At 42.6% G+C, this 24,230-nt stretch overlaps 1 protein-coding gene across 2 annotated transcripts in view; it reads right to left on the bottom strand.

The window, feature by feature from the left end:
* Window positions 1-861: 861 nt before the first annotated feature.
* Window positions 862-24,230, bottom strand: part of Ppp2r2d (protein phosphatase 2, regulatory subunit B, delta) — a 34,123-nt gene continuing 10,754 nt past the window's right edge. The window contains exons 3-9 of one of the 2 annotated variants that reach the window (NM_144746.2): window positions 15,069-15,166; window positions 13,882-14,047; window positions 13,251-13,363; window positions 11,236-11,413; window positions 10,000-10,164; window positions 7,671-7,932; window positions 862-1,383 (exon numbers count right to left, since the gene is read on the bottom strand). In NM_144746.2, the coding sequence (NP_653347.2) occupies window positions 1,104-1,383; window positions 7,671-7,932; window positions 10,000-10,164; window positions 11,236-11,413; window positions 13,251-13,363; window positions 13,882-14,047; window positions 15,069-15,166 (1,262 nt within the window). In that variant the 3' untranslated portion in view covers window positions 862-1,103. The remainder of the gene's footprint in view (window positions 1,384-7,670; window positions 7,933-9,999; window positions 10,165-11,235; window positions 11,414-13,250; window positions 13,364-13,881; window positions 14,048-15,068; window positions 15,167-24,230) is intronic. The other variant, XM_087618504.1, reaches the window with a different exon arrangement.

The raw sequence follows: 24,230 nt of genomic DNA, 5'->3' as shown, positions 1-24,230 counted from the left end.
ATAGTCCTTTTCAGTAAGTCCTCAGTTTCTAACTCCGTGTCAACAGAGGTGGGTGGCACCAGTTAGTCCCTGTGACAGAGAGGCATGCTACCACTGCAGATGCTTGTCAGGAAATCTTGACCCCTGATATCCAGAGTGTTTTAAAATGAGTCATAGGTACAGGTAGTATCATAAAACCCAAGTACAATTTTTGAGTTCTGCTGTTGAGGCACAGTATGAAATCTGGCATGCATATCATTTTAGCAATATTTTTACAAGAGAAAGTATGCACGCAACTCTGGGTCCTACTTTAAGCTAGGTGTTAATCGGAGCAACACTTCTGTTGCTTTCAGAGGTTGACTCAAGCTTGGCTTTCTCAGATGGAGTTTCTACAGAAACCAAGTGGCAATTTGGGATAGTTACATGTAGAATCTGAAATTCTGTATAAACTCAACCATTCTGCTAAAGGAAAAAAGTTCTCAATTTATTCCAAAGTATAAATAGCCTGAGTACTTTCATTATGTGCAAATGAAACAAATAAAGACTGCAGTGGCATTTGGATTTAAAAACACTTCACAGTGTGCTGTGTTTATTAAGTAGCTCCACAGAAGGTGTGATGGCAGGTGCAGTGGGTGAGGAGAGCTGCCTGAGCCTGCTCGGGCACAGCCATGCACCACGCACCAGCGGTGGGTGATGCAGCCCACTGGGGCTCCAGGGCCAGAGAGGAACGTGGGTGGTGGCCACACCATGTCCAGGATAAGGCCCAGGGATGGATGGCAGAGACAGAGGTAAGAGCTGGAGAGATTTGATGAGATTTTTTTTCCTCTCAGATGTTAGTTTTTTGGTCTAAAAACTGGAAAGGAAGGCTCAGACTTAAATAAATACATTTGAGTAATGGCCTTTATTGAGCAGAGTCCACCAATTCAGCTTCAAGTAGGTTTTCCCTTCAGCAGCAGCACTCATCTCTCCCAAGGCTCCAGCTGAGACCCCTTCTTCTCCTGTGTCTATGAGGGAAGTAGAAGTGCGTCACTATTCTCAATGGAGAGGACAATGCCTTTTTTGGACAGGAAAACGACCGGCTTATGTATGTATGCAAGACAACACTTGGTCCTCCAGTCAGTTCCTTAATTAATTTTGTCCTGGAATATATACAAGTTATTGGTGGCAGCTACAGCAATAATGCTCTCCATGGGGTGCCAGGCTGTGTGAAGGATCTTCTTATTGAAGTCCAAACTGTCCACGCTAATCTCATCCTTCTTCCTCTTACCCCCTGAACACACTTTCCGGGGCTTCAGGCTGGCTCGGGGCTTGCTGTTCTCTCTTGAGGCTTCCAGTGTAACATCCCTCCGAGTGTTTCTATCAAACATTCTAAAGAAGTTGTTGTAGGACCCCGTCATAATGGCACTGTTCAGGAGAGAAAAGAGGGGACACTGAGTACCTAGCAGGACCATGGCAATGGCATGAACCAGGGTAATGGCATGAAGTATGGACCCTCTACAGGCCCACATTTCTACATTATCAGGAAAGAAATGTAGTACAGGTTCTGCAGTGAACTTCACTTATTTTCATGTCCAAGTAAGAAAAGTAATGGAGCCATAATTTAAATACATTCCCACCAAGGAAGTAGCGTGTGTTGGATCCCTTGCAAATGTGAGCTGTCTGACATGGGGGCTGAGAACACAACTCCTCTATCTCTCTCATCTAATTAACGTGTAGAAGAATTAGGAGAGGAGAGGAAGGAGAAGCAGGCAGACTGGGGCGGAGAAGAAAGGAGGGATGAGGAAGAAAGATGAAAATTTAACTCCGGCCAAATCACTTTTAGTCTAGCACCTGGGAGGCAGATCCGAGTTTGAGGCCAGCCTGATCTAAATTTCTAAGTTTCTTTCAAAGCTAGGTACAGTGGAGGTGTACATCTGTAATCCCAACATCAAGACAGCTGAGGCAGGAGGCTGTCACAATTTGATCCATAATTTTGGAAGAGGTCTTTTTTTTCTATATTTTAGAATGTGTATGTGGTTTGCAAGCTGATGCTAGTATTGGGATTGTAGGCAGTTGCCATACACTGAGGAACCACCCTCCCCACCTCTCCATTTTGTTTTGGGTTTAGAAACAAGATTTCATATAGCATAGGCTAGCCTCAAACTTGTTATATGCCAGAGGATAACCACCTACTCCTGATTTTCCTGTACGTGTATAAGTACAGAGGACACAGGTGTATGCCACCATGCCTATTTCTATAGCAGGTTAAAGGTCAGGTTGGGTTACAAAATACATAATGCTGTTTCAAAAAGACAAAACAAAGGATATTCCACATGGCTCTTTGACTTTTCCGCCAAGTGAAGACCAACCAATCTCTTCTGCCTTCTCCTTGGAAACCCTCAAACTCTCCTGTTCCTATCCTGACCTCCATGGTCTTGCTGTCTTAGAGCTGCATGGCTAGTGGTCTTTACAATGCCTAAGTTCTTCAAGTTACTACATTGCTCGGGATTCTTCCTAGCTGCCTGTAAATATTTTAGCATCAGTTAGCCTTACCTCAAACTCCATACCAAATAAACTTACAGAAAAGCCCTGTTACAGCTACTCTTGTTCATTCAAATCTGTTCAAACAAGCAGCACCAGGGAGGCTGGAGATGAGAGCCATGGCTGGTACACTCTGGAGAGAGCACCTGAAATAAGTGTGCAGAACTGTGTTTGCAGGAGAGGACCCACTGTTACAATCCTCTTCGATTTATTTCCATGTGGAATTTGATGCTTATGGAAGTAGGGGTGAGGCCATTAGCAATTGCAACAAGAACAAAGAGCACAGTGGCCAAAAGTATTTCTCAGGAAGAAGTGTGTCATCGGCATGGGTATGAACTGCTGGTGCACTGTATAGCAGCAGGTGCCTGCACTGAAGTGGGCATCTCCTCACCTACCCAGCACCTGAGTGCAGCAGGAGAAGCAGGTAGCCTGGTTCAGGTTTGCCCCACCCAGAAACAGAACAAAACACGGTGCAGGTAACTGTCTCTTTGCTGACTAAAGTGGAACACTGAAATGCAGAGCTTCACAGGCATTGACAGAAGACGGCGACACTCCACTCCACTCCACTGAGACACAGAAGCTTCTGAGCAAGAAGATGGAGGAAAGGACTGCAGGAAATGAAGGGATGGAGCAAACGTTACCAGGAAAACTTTCCATATTCTTGGGGATGTGCTGCAGTATTTCAGATACAATAGAGACCATTAGCTGTAAGCCATCTCTGAGATGGTTACAATCTACAAAGTACCTTTTAGAAAGACATCGCCTCAAAACAGATGGGTGTAACTTCCATGCAGCTGTATTTTGAATATAACAGATCTTTTTTGTGTTGCTGGGCTTTCAATTTCAGGACCTTTACAGCTTCAGCAGATGCTTTACCACTAAGCTATACCCTCAGTCCTGTTACTAATTTCGTGATCCAGCTGGTCTTGTTCACTGATGCCCAGTGCCTTTTTTACACACAAACAATTTAGCTGTGTGCTCCCCAACAGTCAATAAGCGGGTTGGCTGATGTTTCAGGTTTCTTGTCTTTATTGTGCAAGATCTTCCCACTATACTGATGTTAGCAGAATGCCACAGGAGGCCAGGCAATACGACTAGCCTCACTCCTCCTTGACACTGTATTTCCCATTGTTCATTCTCCTTGTGGTCTTTCTCATTATTATCATCTTCTTTTCCGAGGCAGGTTTTTACTGTATGTAGCTCTGATTAACCTGGAACTCACCTTGCACATCAGGGTGACCTTGAACTCAAGAGAGCCACCTCTCTTTGTCTCGTAATTGGTAAGATTAAAAAGTATGCACACACATGGTAGCCATTCTTAAACTTGTAATTGATATATTATGGACATTTATCTCCATGGTTACTACTCTCTTATGTATATGTACACTTGGGGGTTGGTACATGTGCACACACATGCCCCTGGAAGCCACTGGTTGATCTCGCATCCTTTTATCAATCACTCCATTAAAAATATATTTCACAATATATATTGTGGGTGTTTTGCCTTTGCACCTGTGCACCAGGTGAGGCCAGAGGAGAGCTTCATTCAGATCTCCCTAGAAATGAACCTTGTTCTTTTCGAAAAAGAACTAGTGTTTTTAACTGCTGTGTCATTTCTCCAGTCCTTTCACCTTTTCACCCACTTTGGCAGGGTCTCTCACTAAATGTGGTGCTGATTTGGCTGGACCTGCTGAGAGCCAATGAAGCCTAGTAACCTTCCCAGTGTTGGGATTACAGCTGTGTACTGCCATACCTGGCTTTTAGGTGGGTGCTAGGGCTACATGCTTGCATAGGTCCTCATGCTTGCATAGAAAGTACTTCACCTAGCTATCTCCATAACAATTTTTTTTTCCTTTTCTTTTCAGAGAGTCAGGGTTTCTCTATGTAGCGCTGGCTGTCCTTGGCAGAAATGTGCCTGCCTTTCTCTGCCTCCTCAGTGCTGGGACTGAAAATGTGTGCCACTATTTTGGGAGAGATCTTTTTATTTTAAAAGTATTTTATTATTTTGTGTATGGTTGTGCCCAAGGAGAGCATTAGTTCCCTGTGGTTTTAAACTGCTGAGTGGGTGATGGGAAGTGAACTAGACTCTTCTGCAAGAGCACTGAGTGCTCTTACCTACTGAGCTTTCTTTTCAGCCTCATGGCTAGAACTTTTAACGTAGTAAAATTCTGTAATGTTTTTCCTGGGTTTCTGAGGCTTGTGTCAAAAGCTCTTCCATCTCCAGACATTGCAAAGGTGCTCCCCTGGATTTTTTTCCCCATTATTTACTGCAGTGTGAGAGGACTCTTGTTTCTGGTTTTTTGCCTGCCTAGGACAATACCATTTTGTCCACGAGGTCATAGGCATCAGCTTTACTTGCAACTGGCAGCCACGCTGCTTACTGAGATCTCTGTCTTGCGTCATTACATTCCAGGGTGACTTTTTTCAGCTCTTACTCCAAAGCTTTCACTAGGTGCACCAGGGTTTCTTAACCCTTGACATGAGTTAGTTTTATGGAAGCAGGAAGTAAGGCTGGCATTTTTTGCTTTCTTTTTCTTGCTATGTGATCTCTCTGACACTTGTCATGTGAGGCTCATTGGAGGCTGAAGAGATAAAGCTTCCTCATCTAGGGTTTTCAGTCTCTAAAACTGTAAGCCAAACCTTTTCTTTATAAAATCACCAGCCTCTAGGATTCTGGTATTACACAGAACAGTCAGGCAGTTCCTGTGGAGAAATATGCTCTCAGCCTCAACACCCACTCTGCGGAAATTGTTTTCTTTTACTACTTTTAAGATCGCTCTATTTTTGATTTTATGATGATGTGGACAGGTCACCTTTTGCTGTGGAGTTCTGTGCTTCCTGGATAAGCTGCTGAGAACCTCTGGCCACTATTACTATGTTTGAATTAGGATGCACTAACCACATAATGGAATATTTAACCTAAGCTTACTACTACCTTTCCCCAGTCTGGACTTTTGGGGACTTCTCTCCACTTGGCACACTGTATCTTCTCTGTACTTTATATTGTTTTCTTCTTTAAATTAAAAAAATATTTTATGTGCTAGGGATATTTTGCTTGCATGTATGAATATGCACCACTTGTGTGCCTATGGCTCAAGAAAGCCAGAAGACGGTCTTCGATCTCCTGGAACAAGAGTTACACATGGTTGTGAGCTGCCTGGGAATGCAACTGGGATCCTCTGGAAGAGCAGCAAGTGGCTCTTAACCTCTTAGCCATCTCTTCAGATTCAGTACCTTGTCCTTTTCAGACAAGCTCTTGGTGTGCAGCCCGGCCTCAGCTCCCCACTGTTGGTGTTACAAGCAGACACCACCAGGTCTTTGTATTTCTTAATTTCCATGTTCCCTGGCTCTTTGGGTTTTAGGGCTGTATTCTGGGTAACTCTTGATCTTCCTTGCTGTTCATTAATCTCTAGTTAGACTTGGATCTACTGTATCTTTCATTTCTAAAAGTTGTTTGTGCTAGAATTTCTTAGAACATTTTATTAGTCTTATTCTTTTCCGCTCAGCTTTGATTCTGTTCTTTAATTTGTAACTATTTCGAATATTCTTATTTTATAATCTCTTACACTTACTACATTTGAACTCTTAAGATGTTATGCCAGGTGTGGTATTACACACCTCTAATCCCAGCACTCAGGAGCCTGAGGTAACAAGATTTTGAGTTCAAGGCCTTCCAAAGCTACAAACCACAAATCTGTGCCAAAAATAAAAAGGGGAGAGGATGTACAGACACAGCTTTGTTGGTAGAATGTTTGCCTAGAATGCATGAAAACCTGGGCTGGATTCCCAATATCATATAAATTGGATGAGGTAACACACCTATAATCCTAGCACATGGAAAGTTTATGTGTTTAAAGCCACCGCTAACTAAATTTTGAGTTTGAAGCCAGCCTAGGATATATCAGACTCTGGCAACCCAAGTAAAAATAAGCAGAAAGATTCCTAGAAATGTGATTGTTTCTGTTGCCTGTGATAGTACTTTCCTGAATACACGTGATAAATGCCTCTTGTGAACTTAACTGATTTCACACTGGAAGAGACCTGAGAGTTGGGCTGGGTAATGGTGACTGAGGCAGTCTTGCATGTTTTTTGCTGAGCTTTAAAAGATCCACGAATGCTTTCTACCTGGGAACCTTAAGAAGGTATGAAATATAGGCTGCTTACTTAAAAGCAGAGGATCTTCCAGTCTCAGGATAAGTTGGCGGCAATGCCAGACTCAGTGCCTCAAGGTTTATAGCAGACCCACAAGTTACTCTGGGAGCTGCTGCCAGCCTGAAGCTCATGTTGCTTGCTGCAGCCCAAGGACAGCAGTGTTTGTCCTCTGAAAGTCTAAATCGGCATGCTAGTTAATCTGTGAGCAGTCCAGGGAAGGTTTGTGAAAGGGTGCTCACTTTGTCTCTGAGGAGGCATTTAGCTCTTCATTGTGAGGTCTCTCACACCACGCAGCTAGGATAGACCTCAGTAGCAATTCTAGTTTGTGAGCTCAACTACTACTTAAAGAAGCTAACGTAGGTATTTTGGTAGTTGCTATACAGCCCAAGCTGGTTCTCAACTGGTGGCTCTCTTGCAGCATCACCCAAATGCTGTGGTTAAAACTCTGCCACCACATCCCTAGCTATTAATATTGAAGTGTCTGACAATGTCTAGTCACTTAAATTCTCAACAGAAATTCTACAAAAAGATGATCCAAGAGAATCTGCTTATATCACCTGAAGCATGTCTTCTTGTGAGATGATTTCAAAGACTCTCAGTAACACTAAAACATCAATGTGATCTGTTCAGGAGATAAATGATACAGCCTGGGGGGTGGGGGTAGATGGGGCCGCCCTAAAGGCTGTTTCTTAAACCCCTCTAAACACAGAGGTAAACTGAATGGTAGCCTTTGGACTAGTAAATGACTTGCTGCTTCCTTTCTTTCACTAATCCATGTAGTCACTCATTGAGCACTCTACATAATCATGAACCATGGTGCACTGTCAGTGAGGAAAGGTCTGCACAGAGACCTGGTTTTCTCTGGGATACCTCATGGAACAAATAAAAGGCCTGAAAACACAATCCTGTCAGCATCTTGTGACTGACTGAGATGCCCTCCCAGTTTGAGGGGCTTGCTGGAGATCCTAAAGGAACTGGCACTTCTGGATGCCAGTGTGCTATGACGCTGGCAGCCTCACCTGTCTGAACCATTCCAGCAGCACTCGAACTTGTCAAAGATGCAGTCATTCTCATACAAGGAGCAGAGCTTGCTTCGTAGGTACTCATGTACCTGGTGGGTCTCGACAGGCCTGCCCTCCATGTTGAGGTCCCATACCTTCACCGACAGATAGTCTCTGGTCATCATGTATCGACCACTGTGGCTGAACTTGACATCAGATATAGATGAGATTATTTCTGAGAAAAAGGATCTACTGCTGGGATCTTCTGGCTCTTCAAAAACTGAAAAACAAAGCGAGCACTTTCAGCTACTGTGCTAAACCAGAAGACTACCATTCTAAAATCAGCAAGGGCTTCTCAGAGACCCTGAAGGGCTCAGTGTCATCCTTACTTCCCTAGCTTTCTGTCTTCCTCCTACCATCAGTGTCCACAAGGTTCAGGCTTTCAAATCCATGCAGTCCTTGAACCATATAGGGGCACCCACCCAGTACCTTAGTATGCATGGGAACATGACTGCAGCTGCTTGTACCCTCAAGACACTGGGCTGGGGACATGATGTGCTACCTATCTGTCCACATTGCAGGACTATGTGTAGCACAGAAGTATAATGCTGTGGGCACCTTGGGAAGGGCCTGTTCGTTGGAAGGCACAGAGCTAGTAGGACTGCTGGACTGCCCCGACCTTAAGCCAACAATACAGTGGCTAGCTATACAATGGAATTGCTGAACAAGACCAGAGAGCAAAGAAGTTTGTCTTCTGTAGTGAGTGGTCATGTTCACAGTGACTTGAGTGAAAGTGTGTCATTGCTTCTTCCATAGAACTAGCTTTGTCTGCAGCAGCTTAACAACTCCCTTTACCTGGGACTCATGGCAGAGGTTAGGCTACTGGATCCCCTAGCTCATAGCCATGCCCATGTTGTATCATGCTTTAGGCTGGGAGATACATTTCCTTTTCTTGAAGCTTCTCTAGTGTTTCTAAAATTCTCTCTATAGGAGCTTTGTTGGTTGCTGGCTCTGCATGGGACAGACTGGAAGCAGGCTTATGCCAACATGAAGCATTTACTCAATTAACCTACTGCTGAGGAGGATAGCTCTTCTTGAATCCTAAAGTTGTTTACTGAGGAACGAACACCATCTGGAAGACACAGGCTATATACAGTGAAACACTTCATTGCAGAAACTTTATCAGGAACACCATTCCAAGACACACTTTGAAGAGCATTTCCCAGTTGATACAAGTCACAATGCCACTCCAGAGTAGGTGAGCAAGAGTTGCTTTCCTTTTTGCACAAGTATAGCAGTATTGGAATGAGAAGCTCTCCTGACAGCTGCACACAGTTTTCTAAGATGATGTACTAGGACAACAAAGACTCTGGTATGCTTTGAAGTTGGGTCCCTCATTTTTTTTTTTTTAATACTTTGTGTATATGAGTCACTGTCTTCAGACACACCAGAAGAGGGCATCAGAGTCCATTACAGATGTTTGTGAGCGGCCATGTGGTTGCTGGGAATTGAACTCAGAACTTCTGGAAGAGCAGCCAGTGCTCTTAACTGCTGAGCCATCTCTCCAAACTCCTGGGCCTCCCATTTAAAAAATGCATTTATTTACTTGGTTTAGGGAGGGAGCTTACATGTCAAAGTCAGAGGACAATTTGCAGGAGTTAGTTTTTTCCATCAAGTAGTAGGTCCTGGGGATCAAACTCAGGTCATCAGTCTTTGCAGAGTGCCTTTACTGGCTGGGCCATCTCATTGGCCCTAAAAGGTTATTTTTAAAACTTTAGGTATGCATATGTGGAAGGATCTTCTGGAACTGGAGAGTTTTCATTTTTGAGGAGTGTCTTGCTCACTATGTAGCCCTAGCTGACTGTCACTATATAGACAGATTGCTTGGAAATCTGCCTGTCTCTGCTTCCAGTATGCTAGGATTAAGGACATGGTTTTGCTTGTTTTTGCCATAAAGCTTGAAATGGGTAGTGGAAACCAAACTCAGGTCCTCTGCAAGAGCAGTGCATACTTAGCAGGCGAGCCATCTCTCCAGCTCTTATCTATACCCTCTTTTTAAGATGAAGTCTTTTCCTGGCTCTCACACGATCCTGCCTCCGTTTCCTGAGTAGCTGGGATTCCAGGCATTCAGCACACTGATGGCTATGGCCCAAGGCCTACTACATAAGAGGCTATAATGATGGTGTTCCACTGGATGGTCCTAGGTCACAGAGAGCTCAGGGTAGAGGAAAGATGTGGGAGTACTTCTTTATTAGCATAGCCCATGGGGAGCCTGCCCAGGCTCCAAGCCTGCAAAGGACCTCTATCAGTACAAACAGGAAATCAAGGGCATTCCCAGAAGACTTACACTTGGCATGCCTATCACAGAGGGCAGAAGAACGCATGTCACACAGCCTGATGGTCCCCTTGCTGCTGCTGTAGACGAATACATTGCACTGGTGTGGGTGGAACTCCGCGGCAGTGATGACTTCTGTCAGCTCCTCCATGTTAGCAGGCTTGATGTCCACAATGTCTAGAGCACGATGTTAAGGCACAGTGCTTAGCTGTCCAAGGGAAATTTGGTAGAAAACTATGCAGTGAGGCCTAAGGGAGGAGCTGCAGGAGACTGACCACATACACTATCATAGAGGAGCCCATAGCAAGGGGCTTCAAGTGTGCATAAGACAGAGCACACCGAACTACAATGAAGCCAATGCAGTGCCACCTACACATATATTTCTATCTATAACTAATTAAAAAAAGACAGTATCAAATTACAAATGGTTTTCCCTTCCTAATTATTTGACTTTTAGAGCTTGGGTTGCTAGAGCAATAAAAACATAGCAGGAAGTTAACCACAAATCAGCCAATGGAAACAAGAGGAAGGGTAAAATCCTTTTCTGGGCCACTGTGGAAAGTCGATGTACAGATTTATGTGCCAGGAGAAATAACTAAGAAAAAACAAAAAACAAACAAAAAAATTACAATGTATGAGTTTTTATATCTCCTCACTGGATGCCACAAAGGAGAGACAGGGACCAATCACAAGTAGAGACAGCATGAGTCTCAACCTGCCCCAGTCAGTTCCAGGGCGCAGCAGAGGGAGCTCAACCCAACTCTGATACCCTCAAGTAAAATAGATCAAAGTTGCTGGGGTTACAGGGTAAAACACCTAGAAATAGTGGGGAGCCAAGGCTCTGAGACCTCACAGAAGGTAGCTGATGACTGAACACAAGGACAGGAAGGCAGCCTTGGGGCAAGAAGTCTACTGTGACCTCTATGGTGACAAGAACTACAGTGCCTAGAGTTCCCACGAACCTCTGATGGCAGAGCAGTCGGGCAGGACACGAATGGTTCACTGGAGCTCAAGAAGTGGGAGGCATACGGCAGTATTAGGAGCTAGAAGTAAAGCAGTGACTGACCCAAAGAGACTCAAGGTTTTTCACATGAACTTTCAGGCAAAGACCTTTTGTTGCCATTACTCTAGAAAACACTGCATTTAAACGGTCAGTGTCTGAGGGACTGGGGAATAGCTGTTCACGAGAAGTAATCACACAGTAACTAACCAAAGAAGCAAACAGAGGCAGCACTTAGTAAAGGATACTGAAGCTTCTATCTGTGATTTCTAAATGCCATAGGTTAATTCTCAGATCATCTGCAGAGAGATATGTTTCATGATCACTATTTACTGAAATGGAATTTATGTGATATGTATGAGCATTTGCAAAAATTCGTCGTGGACTTGCTTCTACCATAAGGTCCATGGGCTTCAATATTGGAACCTAAAAATGGAACGGAGAAAGGAATTTAAAACAAAGGTCACAATAGCATAAGCGTCCGGCATTTAGACAAGAAAAGGGACAGGTTTTCTACAGCTGTGCAAGACCTCAAACCAGGAGAGCTGCTACAGAGAACAAAGTAGAAAGATATCTGTTCCCAGCTCTTCCTCCTTGTTCCCATTACAGATGGGTAATATGGTCTTGTTCTTGTTGGGAGAAAGAAGATAAACTGCTCTACCTTGTTCTCTGGGTCACCAAAGCATCACTCTCTTGGGTGCTCTCTGGTGGCCACAACTGATATGAGACAGTAACTCCTTGTCTTTTTAGCTGAGCGCACAAAGCTCTGCTCCATAGCACTGGTGCTTTGACTCTCATGGGCCACAGTGCTAGGGTTCATGCATTATGTAGGGATCAACAGAGTATGCAAGGGGTCCTTTGGGCTGAGAAGCAACAACTGAAGCATTTTTAAATGCCCTAGGTTAATTCTCAGAGCATCTGCTGAGGTCTGAGATGTAGTAGTCTGAACTGAAGTGCAGCTAATAACCTGGATGGTGTGAGAGCCTTGGTGCCACAGTCCCACAGGCTTCTGGGGTATCAGTTGCTAGGTGCAGAGAGAGAGAGGGAGGGAGAGAGGGAGGAGAGAGAGAGTAGGGGGAAGGGAAGGAGGGAGAGAGAGAGAGACAGAAGACAGGGAGAAGGACCTGGACGAGCACTTGTGAGCAACACCATGAGGCGGAAGAGGAAAAGGCTCCCTATCTCTCTATTATCCAGGGAAGGGAAGCCCAAGGTTCCAGATAAAGCCAAATACTAGAGTAATGTTTATTGCTGTAATTAGACATGAAGGAACTGGAGGCTTAGAAGGATTTTTCAACTGAGTCTTCCCTAGCCAAATTCTTTAAACGTGTGCCAAGATAAATGTGTAATAATGCTCTTCTCATTTTAGCCTAGGTAGGTGCTGACTGTACCCTGGGGTTTCATAGAACAGAAATGCCAGTTCCACAATATGCAGGTCAAAGACACACACCTGCCATGATTCTCTACTGTGTCCAGCTAACCAAGGAGGCAGCAATTGCAATCCTAACTGAAAGAGCCCTTTTAATGAAATCCCCCTTCACAGAATTAAAATAACAGAAAACAAAACAAAACAAAACAACAACAACAACAACAAACCTTAAAAGAAGCAGAAGCTGCAGTCTGGACCAGGGTATCAGAGTTAGCAGTCAATGATTCTGTCCTCACGCTGTGCCAACACACTAACCACTAACAATGCCATACCTTCACTTGGTCAACAGTGTAACAAAAGCTTATATTTCATTGAAAAACCTGTTTGCCACTTATCTCAAAACATAGCTGTGCTCTGTTCCTACCCAGGTGCCATTGTTTGCACTGAGCCCACCATCGAAAGTATCAGTGACCAATCCAACAGGTAAAGAATTAAAAAGACATCAGTGTGTTCAAGAAGAAATTAACTCAAGGAAATTTCACGAGCTCCATTGCTAATGTCTCACTGGTTTACTAGCCATCCTACCTACACTGTTACTACACCAGCAAGTACTCTGGGTTCTACCACAAAAAACTCAACTGTCCTGGGTACCTCTCAGCAGAAGCTCTAGCAGGAAACCCAATGCTAGCTTTTCCCTCAGCACCATCTTATGACCTTGGTGACACTGAAGAATCCCATTTTCAACAAATACACAGCAATGAGGGCCACTACCATCTATAAAGATGAGTCAGGAAGGTAAGGCCTGTTACACTTCAAACAGTCTTCTCCACAGCTGATGTGCTGTTTTGGATTATTTCTGAAAAGTGCTGGAAGGGTTAAAGAAAATGCAGCACATACCCGTAGTGCCGTAATTCTAAATGGGTCTCGAAGTCGTCCATCTTCATCTTTCAAGTTATAACCTTCTGCTCTTTTATCTCGTTCACTTATTTTCCATAATTTAATAGTTTTATCTGAAAATAAAAACCTTATTCTTTATATTAAAAGAAAAATCATAAACAACATGTATCACTATTATTTAACCATTCTATGAAACTATTGCCTGCCTAAGTTGGTGTCTTAGCTTAGGAGGCTGGGGAGGTGGATCACTGGTAAGAGCAGCTGCTTAACAAGCATGAGATTCCAGGTTCACATCCCTAGCCATGTCCCTAAAACCTCAGTGCTGTCTGGGGTTATTCGCAGGAGTAAGAGAGTGACAGGGCAGGACATCCAATGGCTTCCTCTGGCCACCAGAAGCATGCATAGTTAAGTATTCACTACATATATGCATATGCACCATACACACACAAACAAAAACTAAAGATGGAAACAAATATACTAGTACGGTTTTCTATGCAGAATTTGAATTTTCTAGCATTGTTTTTACCCTTCTCCAAAGTTTAGAGCAGAAACAGCTTCTAGAATTATTTAAAAATAAGAATCCATCACACTAAAATTAAAAATATATCAAACAGTCATTTACAATTCTCACCATTTGTAGAGAGTAGAAAATGAGCAGCATTCTGTTGCGGTAACCACCTGATTTTATTAATTTTTTCTTCAATTTCTAGACTTTTCAAATAGTCAAACTCTGGCTCATGACTCTGAAAGGTACTGTAAACATTGTACTCTCCCCTAGAGTGAGCGCGGCCTTTATTCTGCAAGGAAACATGATAGCTTCTTTAATAAACTTAAAGCACAAGGCAGATAGATTTTGACTATTATCAACATTAGCATTAAATGATCACGTATTTTTAATTAAAAAGGTCTTGACTCAAAAAGCTCTTGACGAAGCTGGCATTAATGCACTTGGAAGAATAAAGAGCGCACAGGCCTTTTCTGCACACTTGAGTCTTCTCAGCAGTGGACAAGCAGTGGGACATGACTAAGCCTGTCTGTGGACGTGCTCCCTCTTCTATCTTTCTGTAACCAAAGTTTGAGGGACTAAGTCCTATCTCTGGCAGCCCTGCCAGTTAACCTTGGTTACCAGTTCCAATATGCCAGTACAAACAAAAATGAGGCAAAACACACAGAGATTTAATGTGGCCATATCAGGGGAAGCAGAGAAGTCTAATGGCTAAAAGCTTATTTTTGGTACTGATATGAGTTTTAAATTTTAACAGAGGGAGGGTAAAACTGAATCAGAGTGCAAGATTGTATAATTTGACAGTCTTAGGGTGTATTTATCTAGTAATCTCCATTCTGGTTCCTATTGCTTGAAGAGATGGATTGGCTCTTAGATGTTGGATTCTGCTCCATGGTGCAGCCCTGCCCTATGGATGATTGTACATGCCTGGGGTGTAGTACTGTCAGCTCTGCTGTTCCCAGAATCCAAGGATAAAGACAATGACGTATCATTGTGATATAATCTTTAATGTGCACATGCACACATGGAAGCAGGTAACCCAAAGGAAAGTAGTCAAACACAAGTGATCCAGAGATGCCATATTCTTAGACTCTTTCCAGCTGCCTTATGGACCCACAGAAGACAGGAATGCATTGTCAGCTTAGGAGTTCTCACAGGGAGAAGACTTCTTCTCATCTCCCAAGGTTGTGCTTGAAAAAGTACCCTACGTAGTAACTGCAGCAGGCCTGAGTGTTGACGAAAACTGTTTCCTTTCTGGGAAGCAGTATGTGCAGCATGTGTGATGACATCTGACTGGACTGTAAAGCACTGACCTCTTGTTCCCGTTGGAAAATAACAACTCTGCCACCTTTGTCTCCTGTTGCAAGAAGGTCTCCAGAGTAGTTAAACTCAACGGTGGAGATGATGTCGGCTGTTGGTAGAAGACAGAGTCAATCACACCTGATATTTTGTGAGGATCAAATGGCAAACACATACAAACTTTATCTCCAGATAAAACAAACAGTCTATGAAAATGTATATACTTCTTGTCTGTTTTAGGGATCTAAGGTAGAACCCACCAGTACACGGGAATTCTGAGGAGTCTGATTTCACTGATCCAATTTACCTCATGCTTCTGTCATACAGTAACTTATCTGGATTTAGATACTTTTAATTGCAAAGACAAGAATTTAGGAAAATAATTTTAAAGGAAAACAACACAAAACACCTCAGTTGACTTTAGAAGAATGGTATCTAACTTTAAAATGCATACTTAATGTCAATTTTTAAAATAAATGATTTTTTAATGTGTACATTTGCCTGTATGTGTGCCATATGTACACAGTACCCTCAGACAGCAGAAAAGACTATCAAGTCCCTGGGATTGGAGTTATAGAGGTTGTGAACCTCCACATAGGTACTGGAAACTGAGCCCGGGTTTTCTGCAAGAAAAGTCAGAGAGTGCTCTTTAACCACTGATTCATCTTTCCAGCTCCCTAAATTTGATTCTTACATAGTAATAATAGAAATGTTTTAATATTTATATAGAAACTTTTGCTAGCCTCTGTACAACACTACAGACCATGGCCACCCTGTTCAAGATTGACAAGCTGTAAGGCTTGGAGCTCTTTCCCAGTCCCAAAGTGTGGGAAGAGCCTCTGCAGTAAATAAATGGTGTGCATGCCACCCCGGGGGAAGACGATGTGGGCAGGGTGGTATGCTCCATGTCTGTGAGTGGTTAAAAAAGTCATAATTCCAGACGAAAATCTAGGCTAGGCTCTGGAGGCTAGTCTGATGCATTTCAACTGTGCCCCCTGCTGCCTGAATGAGGCTCGGACACACTCTGAGGCAGTATGGCATATCCTTTGGACCAAGCTACAGCTGATTTGGCAATAGGCCAGCTGACTCACTATAGCTGCCATGAGGCCAGTGATGCTGCAGATGAGTTTCTGTGTTTCCTATACGAGCTACTAAAGTTGGATGCTTGGAGAGACAGATACTATTCAGCTTTTCAGGTCAGCCTCAGCTGTCAACTTGACACAAAATCAGAATTACCCGAGAGGATCTCAACTAAAACCATCTCAATCAGACTGCCTGTGGACATTCTTTGCAGCATTTCCTATCTTTTTTTTTTTTTTTTTTTTTTTTGGCCAGGCTGAAGGGTTTGGGTGAGAGGTGGGGGGCTCCCAAGTGCTGGGATTAAAAGTGTGTGCCACTATCTGGTGAAGCATTTTCTCCCTATTCTGCCCTGGTTTCTCTCAATGACCCGAGAATCTGAAATAAGCCCTTACTTCTTCAAGTTTCATTTGGTCATGGTGTTTATCACAACATCTGAAAGGCAGACTAGAACACAGCTATAAGCACCTTCTCTACCAGTTAAGTAATAGGACCAACGCTGAAAGAACTGAAAAGAAGTCCCAAATGACTAGAAGCATATATATGCATGCATATGCTTTGGGACCAGGTTTCTCTGTGTAGCCCTGGCTGTTCAGGAGTTAACTCTGTAGACCAGACAGGTTTCTAACTCAGAGATCCATCTGCCTCTGCCTCCCTAGTGCTGGGACCAAAGGTGTGCACCACTATCACCCAGCAACTAGATGCAATTCTTAAGGGTTATATGATAAGATCAAATTGTGCTCTGCCCCAACAAACTCCATTTTATAAGCAGTGTTCGATTCTACAGTAAGAATGGATGACTGCACTTAGGTGGACATTGTAAACAAACGCCACCTGTCTGGTACCACAACACATACCCCAAACACACACAGAGCTAGGGTGATAAGCAATTATTCTTCAAAGTAAAAAGGGTGCCGTCCTATAAATTTATTAGAGTAAATGAGTACAAATGTATATTAAAGTCATTACCAGGAAAGCCAAGACTGGCATGTCTAGACGGGGAAAAAGGTGGTTTCCTCAAATGAAACCTGTACAGAGGCAGGCACCAAACACTGTGATGCAATGGCCCTCCCAACCTGCCATCTGACCATCCAGGAGGATTCAAGGCATCAAAAGCAGAAAACTCCTGTCTCAGGAATTTCAGCTTGGCCTGGTCTGTGGTGTGATCTGCTCTAACTGCTGCCTGTCCATTCAACCTAGTACTCTTGTTTGGACTTGACATTCTCAAACATTTACCTGGATCTGGTCTTGTCTTTTGCTCCTCCAGCTCCCCACACCTCACTTCTGCAGCTTAACTACACCGCAGCATCTCCAGGAGGTCCCCCTTCAGCTTTGCCCTCTTACTCCTTGTCCTCTCCACCTGCTTTTGTTTCCCAGGCTTCTTTGTAACTCCTTGGGCTTCTTTAACCTCTGTAGCCATTCTGTAACCACATAGGTACAGAGGGCCTCTTTAGCTTTCTGTAGCCATACAGGTACTGAGGTATTACTAGATGATCTGTAATGCACCATTTGAGCATTACTACTAGTAACTAATGATGCAAACAAAAGAGCCGGTGTTTGCCTTAGCTGGCTGTCAAGGAAAGGACTACCTGGCAAATTGCAGCCAATGAAGCTACCACACCTTGTGAATTTATTGCTACTCAATAAACTCTGACACAGTGGAAAGACAGAAATGCATCTGCCTATGTTTCTGACAGAACCACTCAACACTGCACAAGAGCACTAGTCAAATAATTGCCAGGGAGTTTCCTGAAGACACTCAGTGTTGGTTGACTATATTGGTATTGCTTGCTGACCCCACTAAGGGGACTCCTTTCTTCAAAAGGCTTCAGTTGGGTGTGGCATAAGGACTAGGTAGACTATGTCCCCAACCCTTTTTTGAGAGAGGGTCTCATACAGTTTAGGCTGACTGTGAACTCCTGATTCTCTTGCCTCTACCTCCCAAGAGCTAGGATTACAGGCATGAGCCTCCATGCCCTGCTGAGTGACTTTTACTAGCAACACCTACCCTCTCCCCACATTGAAACCAGGGCCTCATGTATATTAGGCAAGTGCCATTTAGCCACACCTCTAATTTAACACCCTAAAATTACCCAAAATAACTTAATATGCTTGAATGAAACTACAACTTTGTTTACTGGCCCAAAAGAGACTAAATCTATGTTATTCATACTCAGAGGATATACAGTATGATATAATTGTGTTTTAGTTGTCAGTGATTTTCAGATTAATTAAAACAAACCAAATCTTTTGAAAGAGGAAATCCTAAGCCTATCTTTATGGAGAAATAATTTTCACTAAGCAACAAATTATGACTGAGTCTAAAGTTGGGAATGTTCTTTGTAATGGCCAGATAAGCTCTAAAGTTAAAATATATACATGAACTAAATTGTAAACTCAGTAAAATTTAAATGATCGACATCAATTCATTGTGAGATACCTTTTTACAATCGTAGACTGAAACTAAAAGCATAAAAACAGTGTTAATAGAAGGCAATTCTGAATTACCACATTTGTTGAGCTTACTCACTTTGCCTATTAGAGCGCCCACACACGACTCCTGCAACTTCACTGCACTGGCACAAATGGGCCGCTGAGGCTCTCTGTTGTGAGGTGGTGGTTTAGCTGATATTTAGATCACTTTATTGCAGACAATTCCAGCTATTTTGAGCAATGTCAGACCTGAAGCCACTCCTCTGCCCTAAGGCCAAATAGCTCCAGTTAGGGGAACATTCCCTGGGTCCATACCATTTCATGTTCCTGTGATTCTGGGTGATGGGTTAGCACCCCCACCGTACCCCAGGATACCTCTCAGAAATGCCAAAGCAAGAATGCAGAAGGTGGACAGTTCTCCAAGTCCACTTGCTCACAGAACTGTCTTCACAGTGGCCCTACTTTTAAAACAAAATTCACAACTTAGATCTGCAGATATGAGAAAAATCAACCAAACAAAGCAGACGCTTGGGAAAAAAGTCCACTAATAAAGGATCAACAGTGACCACTAACACCTTTAGCCCAGCTGTCTACTAACAGCAATTACTGTGCTAATGTCAGGGTAAGCTCTGCCTGGGAGGCAAGCTACTGTCATCCCTGCCTGACCGAGAAGGACTTTTACCTGAAATGTAAGCAGCCTAAAAACTGCAAGGATAGCAGCCTAAAAACTGCAAGGAGCAAACACAGCTGGAAGATGGGTTTCAGTACCCATGGCCTAGTTGATAGTTCTAATGAGAGAGAAAAGAAGAGTACCAGGGTCTCCTACGCGCAAAGGTCTATAGGCCAAAGAGCTGCGATGAGTCTACCACAATCCAGGCATAGGTGCAGGACAAGGACATGTACACAGAGCAGGAAAGACTCCAACCACACAAAAGGAAGCAGAGCTAATAGCTTCACATAGGTTTCAGGGAGATGGATGAATGAATACTAACCATCCTTAAAACTCGAGAAAAAAACCAGTTTCTATACCTCAAGTTTTAATTAAGTTTGAAGAAGGTATAAACAAGTACCAATCAAGTACCCCAAGGACAATTCAAATGTCCACTCAGGAGAACAGATATACAAGTTATGCAATCATTACAAAAGAACTTCACAGAACAATGAAAATGACAAAGTTACTAACACCCATAACCAGGATGAAAAGCAGAAGCATGTACTCATAGTGTTAATGTCACTTATATCAAATTCAAAACCAGGATAATTGATTACGCAGGGGGTGGGGCTAGGTAGTTATCATAGCATTGCTCCACCTGAAAACAACAACAACAACAAATCCTATTAGCTAGGTCAGAGCTGAGGTGGACCGATGTTGGAGAGAAAAAAGTCCTGGTTGTGCTCACCCTCATAGCATGGTTATACTGCAGATGCTCCTCAAGTGTGCTCACTGCTGCAGCCTGGGCCTAAGGCACTGTGCACATCTATCATGCTACTGTAGGGCTTCCTGAATCCTGTGTACCCCAGCTGGTCATCTAGACCCTTAGGCCCACTAGTTGTACTCATCCATTCAGATTTCACCCCTCACATTTTAACCTCCATCTCCTCCATGGTTCTCTGTGCCTCTTTACTCTGAAACCTAGTGACATCCGGGAGCCATTAACCTAACCTTCTTCAGTTCTGCTCACCTACACTCAGATTTTCTTCAACCCTTGGATGTTCTTCCACAACTGCTCTTACCTTCATCTGTCACTGACTGCATTATACCTGCTGACTTCAAGCTACCACTGGCACACTAGTCACCTGTTGTGTTACAGATTCACTTAACAACATTCTACAAGAAAACAGCCATGTCTTCATCCTGCAACTTTCCCCTACACTTCTGCAGCAATATTCTTACCTTGCTCCTCAAGCTTAGTCCTATGATGAGCCCATAAGGGACCAAACATACCTTCTCTTATTTCTCATTGATCTTTGCAACTCCAGAGGAGAATGCTTAGTTAAGCAAGTGCCTGAACTCTACTGGCTTTGCCAGGTATCTTGGCCAAGCATTTCTTAATTCCCTCTCATCTGAGGGCTCTCTACTCCCAGTCTTTCCTGAGCAGCTCTTGACTCTACTGCTCAGAGCTTGCCCACTGAAGTCCACTCAAGCCTTGGCAACTAACTATTAGCAGATCAGCTGTCTCTGGCTTGTGACTATGCAGGCAGCAGGCTAAGGGGAAGACACTTCATATTCTGCATCATGTACTGAGGCAAACACATGATACAGAAACTTATAAGACAGATGATTCTAATAAAGAATCCCCAGGAAAAAAGTCATCTGAACATCGGCACTCCCTCACATACAAACATTTGTAAAAGGAAATCAGTACACTGCCACAATGCAGAGTTTATTGAGGTTGTCAGGTAAGCCAGGCAATGCCCAAATATTCTGGGACTGGGAAAGATCACTGCACAGAAAAATAAAAATTGTTCTACCAACAGATGTGTGCACACAGAGTTTCTATGTGATATTCATTTTATTTGGGGTGGAGGGCAGGGAATCCCATATCATCCTGCCTCAGCCTCCCAAATGCTGGGATTATAAGAGTGGATATCAGCCAGGTTAATTTTGTCTTTTTTTTTTTTTAAAAAAAGGTTATTTTATTATACATATAGGTGTTTTGCCTGTATGCATATCTATATACTACCTGCATGCCTGGTACCTGAGGAGTCCAAAAGAGGGTGTTGGAAACCCTGGAACTGAAGTTACAGGCAGTTGTGAACTGCCATGTGGATGCTGGGAATTGAAATCAGGTCCTTTGGTAGGTCTATGCTCTTAATCACTGAATCATCTCTCCCAGACACTTCTAAGTTTGCTTTTTGATGTAGATCATCCAAAGGCAAATGTTATCTCAGCTCAAAAGCCAGACATAAACTGAGACAATAGCTGGTCAAGGTGATGCTTACAAGCAATTCCTGCAAACAGGACGACGAGAAGGGTTCAATATAAACCTTGGCTCCATGAGACCTTGACTCAAAGAACAAAAGAAAACAAACAAAATAATAGAAGCATAACCCCCATCGAAGACTTTAAAAAAGGCAAGCCAACCATGTAAGAGCCGTTTATAGGAACACTGTACTCTCAAACACCCGAAATAGAGTGTCTTTAAATTGTGACTGGACTATATTAAAAATAAAAACAAAGAGCTCTGGAGATGATGTTTTGTGACAGTACAATCAGTTTTGAATTATATTCTATCAGTTAACAGAAGATAGGCTTAAGATAAATTACCGTAAAATAGGAAAGTAACAAGGGACAACTAAATCTTAGTTTGTTATAGGAACAAATAAAATTTTAATAAAAGGAAAATATACCCAAGAAAGGCAAAGTTAGCTTAACAAATGAATATGATGCAATGTAACATCATGTTAAGAAAGTTAAAGGACAAAAGCCAGTCATGACCACCAATGCAAACAGCACATCTGACAAGTCCAGAACCTTTTCACAGTAACAATAAACTGAAAATAGAAGGAAACTTCTTCAAACTGTCAAACAACTTCTGCAAAACCACAAAGATACTTAATGTTTAAAGTATGAAGACTCTTCTAAGATCAGAAACAAGGATGTATAGGTACTCTGTGATGTCTAGTACATATATTCTTCCAAAGAGGCTGGACAAGGCAATTAGGCAAGAAAAAGAAACCGTTCCCAGAGGAGGCTGGAGTATTTACAATCTTAAAACCATCAATCTTGAATTGGTTTAGCTAAGATTCAGGAGACCAAACCTACACAAAGTTCACTTCATGTCTATAAAGTGCAACGAGCAACCCCAAAACAGATTTCTATTACTACATGATCCACAAAGAAATACTATAACAGTACTGTAGGGTAACACTAAAGAAAGTTGGAAGACTCAAGTTTTTTTATTTTAAAATTCACTAAAAAGGTTCAAGAATCAACATAGTATGGGACTTGCACAAAGCAAGGCAGACATAGTCATATATTTTGGTCAATCAAAATGATGAATGTGGACACTTTCAATATGAAAATTAAAGGTAACAGTATACAGAAGTCATGCATATTATAAAATAATCTTATATGAAATAAATTTATATTTTATATTTACTTGTTTGTTTTTTTAAAGATAGTGTTTCTCTGTGTAGCTGTCTGCCCCAAACTTGCTCTTTAGACTAGGCTGGCCTTGAACTCAGAGATCCACTTGCCCCTGACTGGGAGAGGCAAAGGCGTGTATCACCAACACCCAGTTTAAAACAAATTCTTAAAATATCTCAAAGCCTTAAGCACCAATGTTATAAAATTCTTTGAAGGAAACAAAAGCTGAAGAAGATGGCTCACTGGATAAAGTGTTTCAACAAAATCTCCTTAGCTCTTGTATTCCCACCACATCCAAACCCACTCAAACCCTCCCTTCCCCTTGCAAAAAAAAGGGGGGTGGGGTGGGGCTGGACAGATGGTTCAGTGGTTATGAGCACTGGCTGCTCTTCCAGAGGACCCAGGTTCAATTCTCAGCACAAACATGGCAGCTTACAATTGTCAGTTTCAGGGGAATCTAACACCCTTACATAGACATAATACATGCAGGCAAAACCACCAACCAATGCACATAAAATAGATAAATCATTCAAGAAAAATGAACGAAGCCAGGAGTGGTAGCACACACCTTTAATCCCAGCACATGGGAGGCATGTTGGAGGCTAGCCTGATCTATGTAAGTTCCAGGATAACCAGGGCTACTTAGTGATAACCTGTCTCAAAAACCAAAAACAAAACACCAGGAACAAACCTCAGTCCTAGCACACCTGGGAGCTGGAGGAAGGAGGGTCAGGAGATCAAGGTTTGAGGACAGACTGAACTACACCAGACCTTTAAAAGAGAAAAGAAGAAAAGAAAAGAAAAGAAAAAGGTCATTAAAATTAGGCAAAGTATTTCAACAAATAATTTTCAAACTTATGCCAGTGTTTTATAAGCACAGGAAACAGCGCTCAATAAATAATCACTAGGGAGCAGTCAAAACCATGAAATACTTCACCACGATCAAAAGAGTTAAAAATCAGACAACAAAGACTGATGAGATGTCGAGAAACTGGAAAATAACCATTTTAGAATATAGTTGGGCAGATAATAAAAAAATGTTGAACATAGCCAGTGACCAAACAAGTCACTGGTATATGTCAAGAGAGTTAAAATTACATGTCTACAAATACCTGTAGAGTATTCCTAAATTGCATTATTCATATGAGCTGGAATGGAGAAAAGTCTTCAGGCAATGAGTGGATTAACACATTGTAGCATACTCGTCAGTATATCTGACTGTTATTTATTGGAAAAGGGAAGGAAGTGTTGATGTACCCTACAATAGGGATGAGTCTTGAGACCACTAAGAAAAGGAGCCAGATGTGAAAAGCTACATCTCTCATGATTTTATGTATCAAAGAACAGGAAAACCTACAGACATGGGAATTTCTAAGCATAAAATATACAATGAACTATATAGCTGGGGTGGAGGGAAGAAAAGTAATGACTGTTCTTTTCAGATTATGAAAAAAATGTGCCTAGCACTCTCAATAAACAAGTGGAACTACATGAGTTCAAGGCCAGCCTGATCTACATACACAGTAAGGACTACTCCCTTCTAAAAGGTATCATTTAGTTTCAGCTAGGTGCAGTT

Source organism: Rattus norvegicus, chromosome 1 (assembly GCF_021556685.1).
Source record: "Rattus norvegicus strain SHRSP/BbbUtx chromosome 1, alternate assembly SHRSP_T2T, whole genome shotgun sequence".
NCBI classification, from domain to species: Eukaryota; Metazoa; Chordata; class Mammalia; order Rodentia; family Muridae; genus Rattus; species Rattus norvegicus.
Note: the sequence above shows the minus strand (reverse complement) of the source record. Positions and strands in the feature narration are given on the sequence as shown.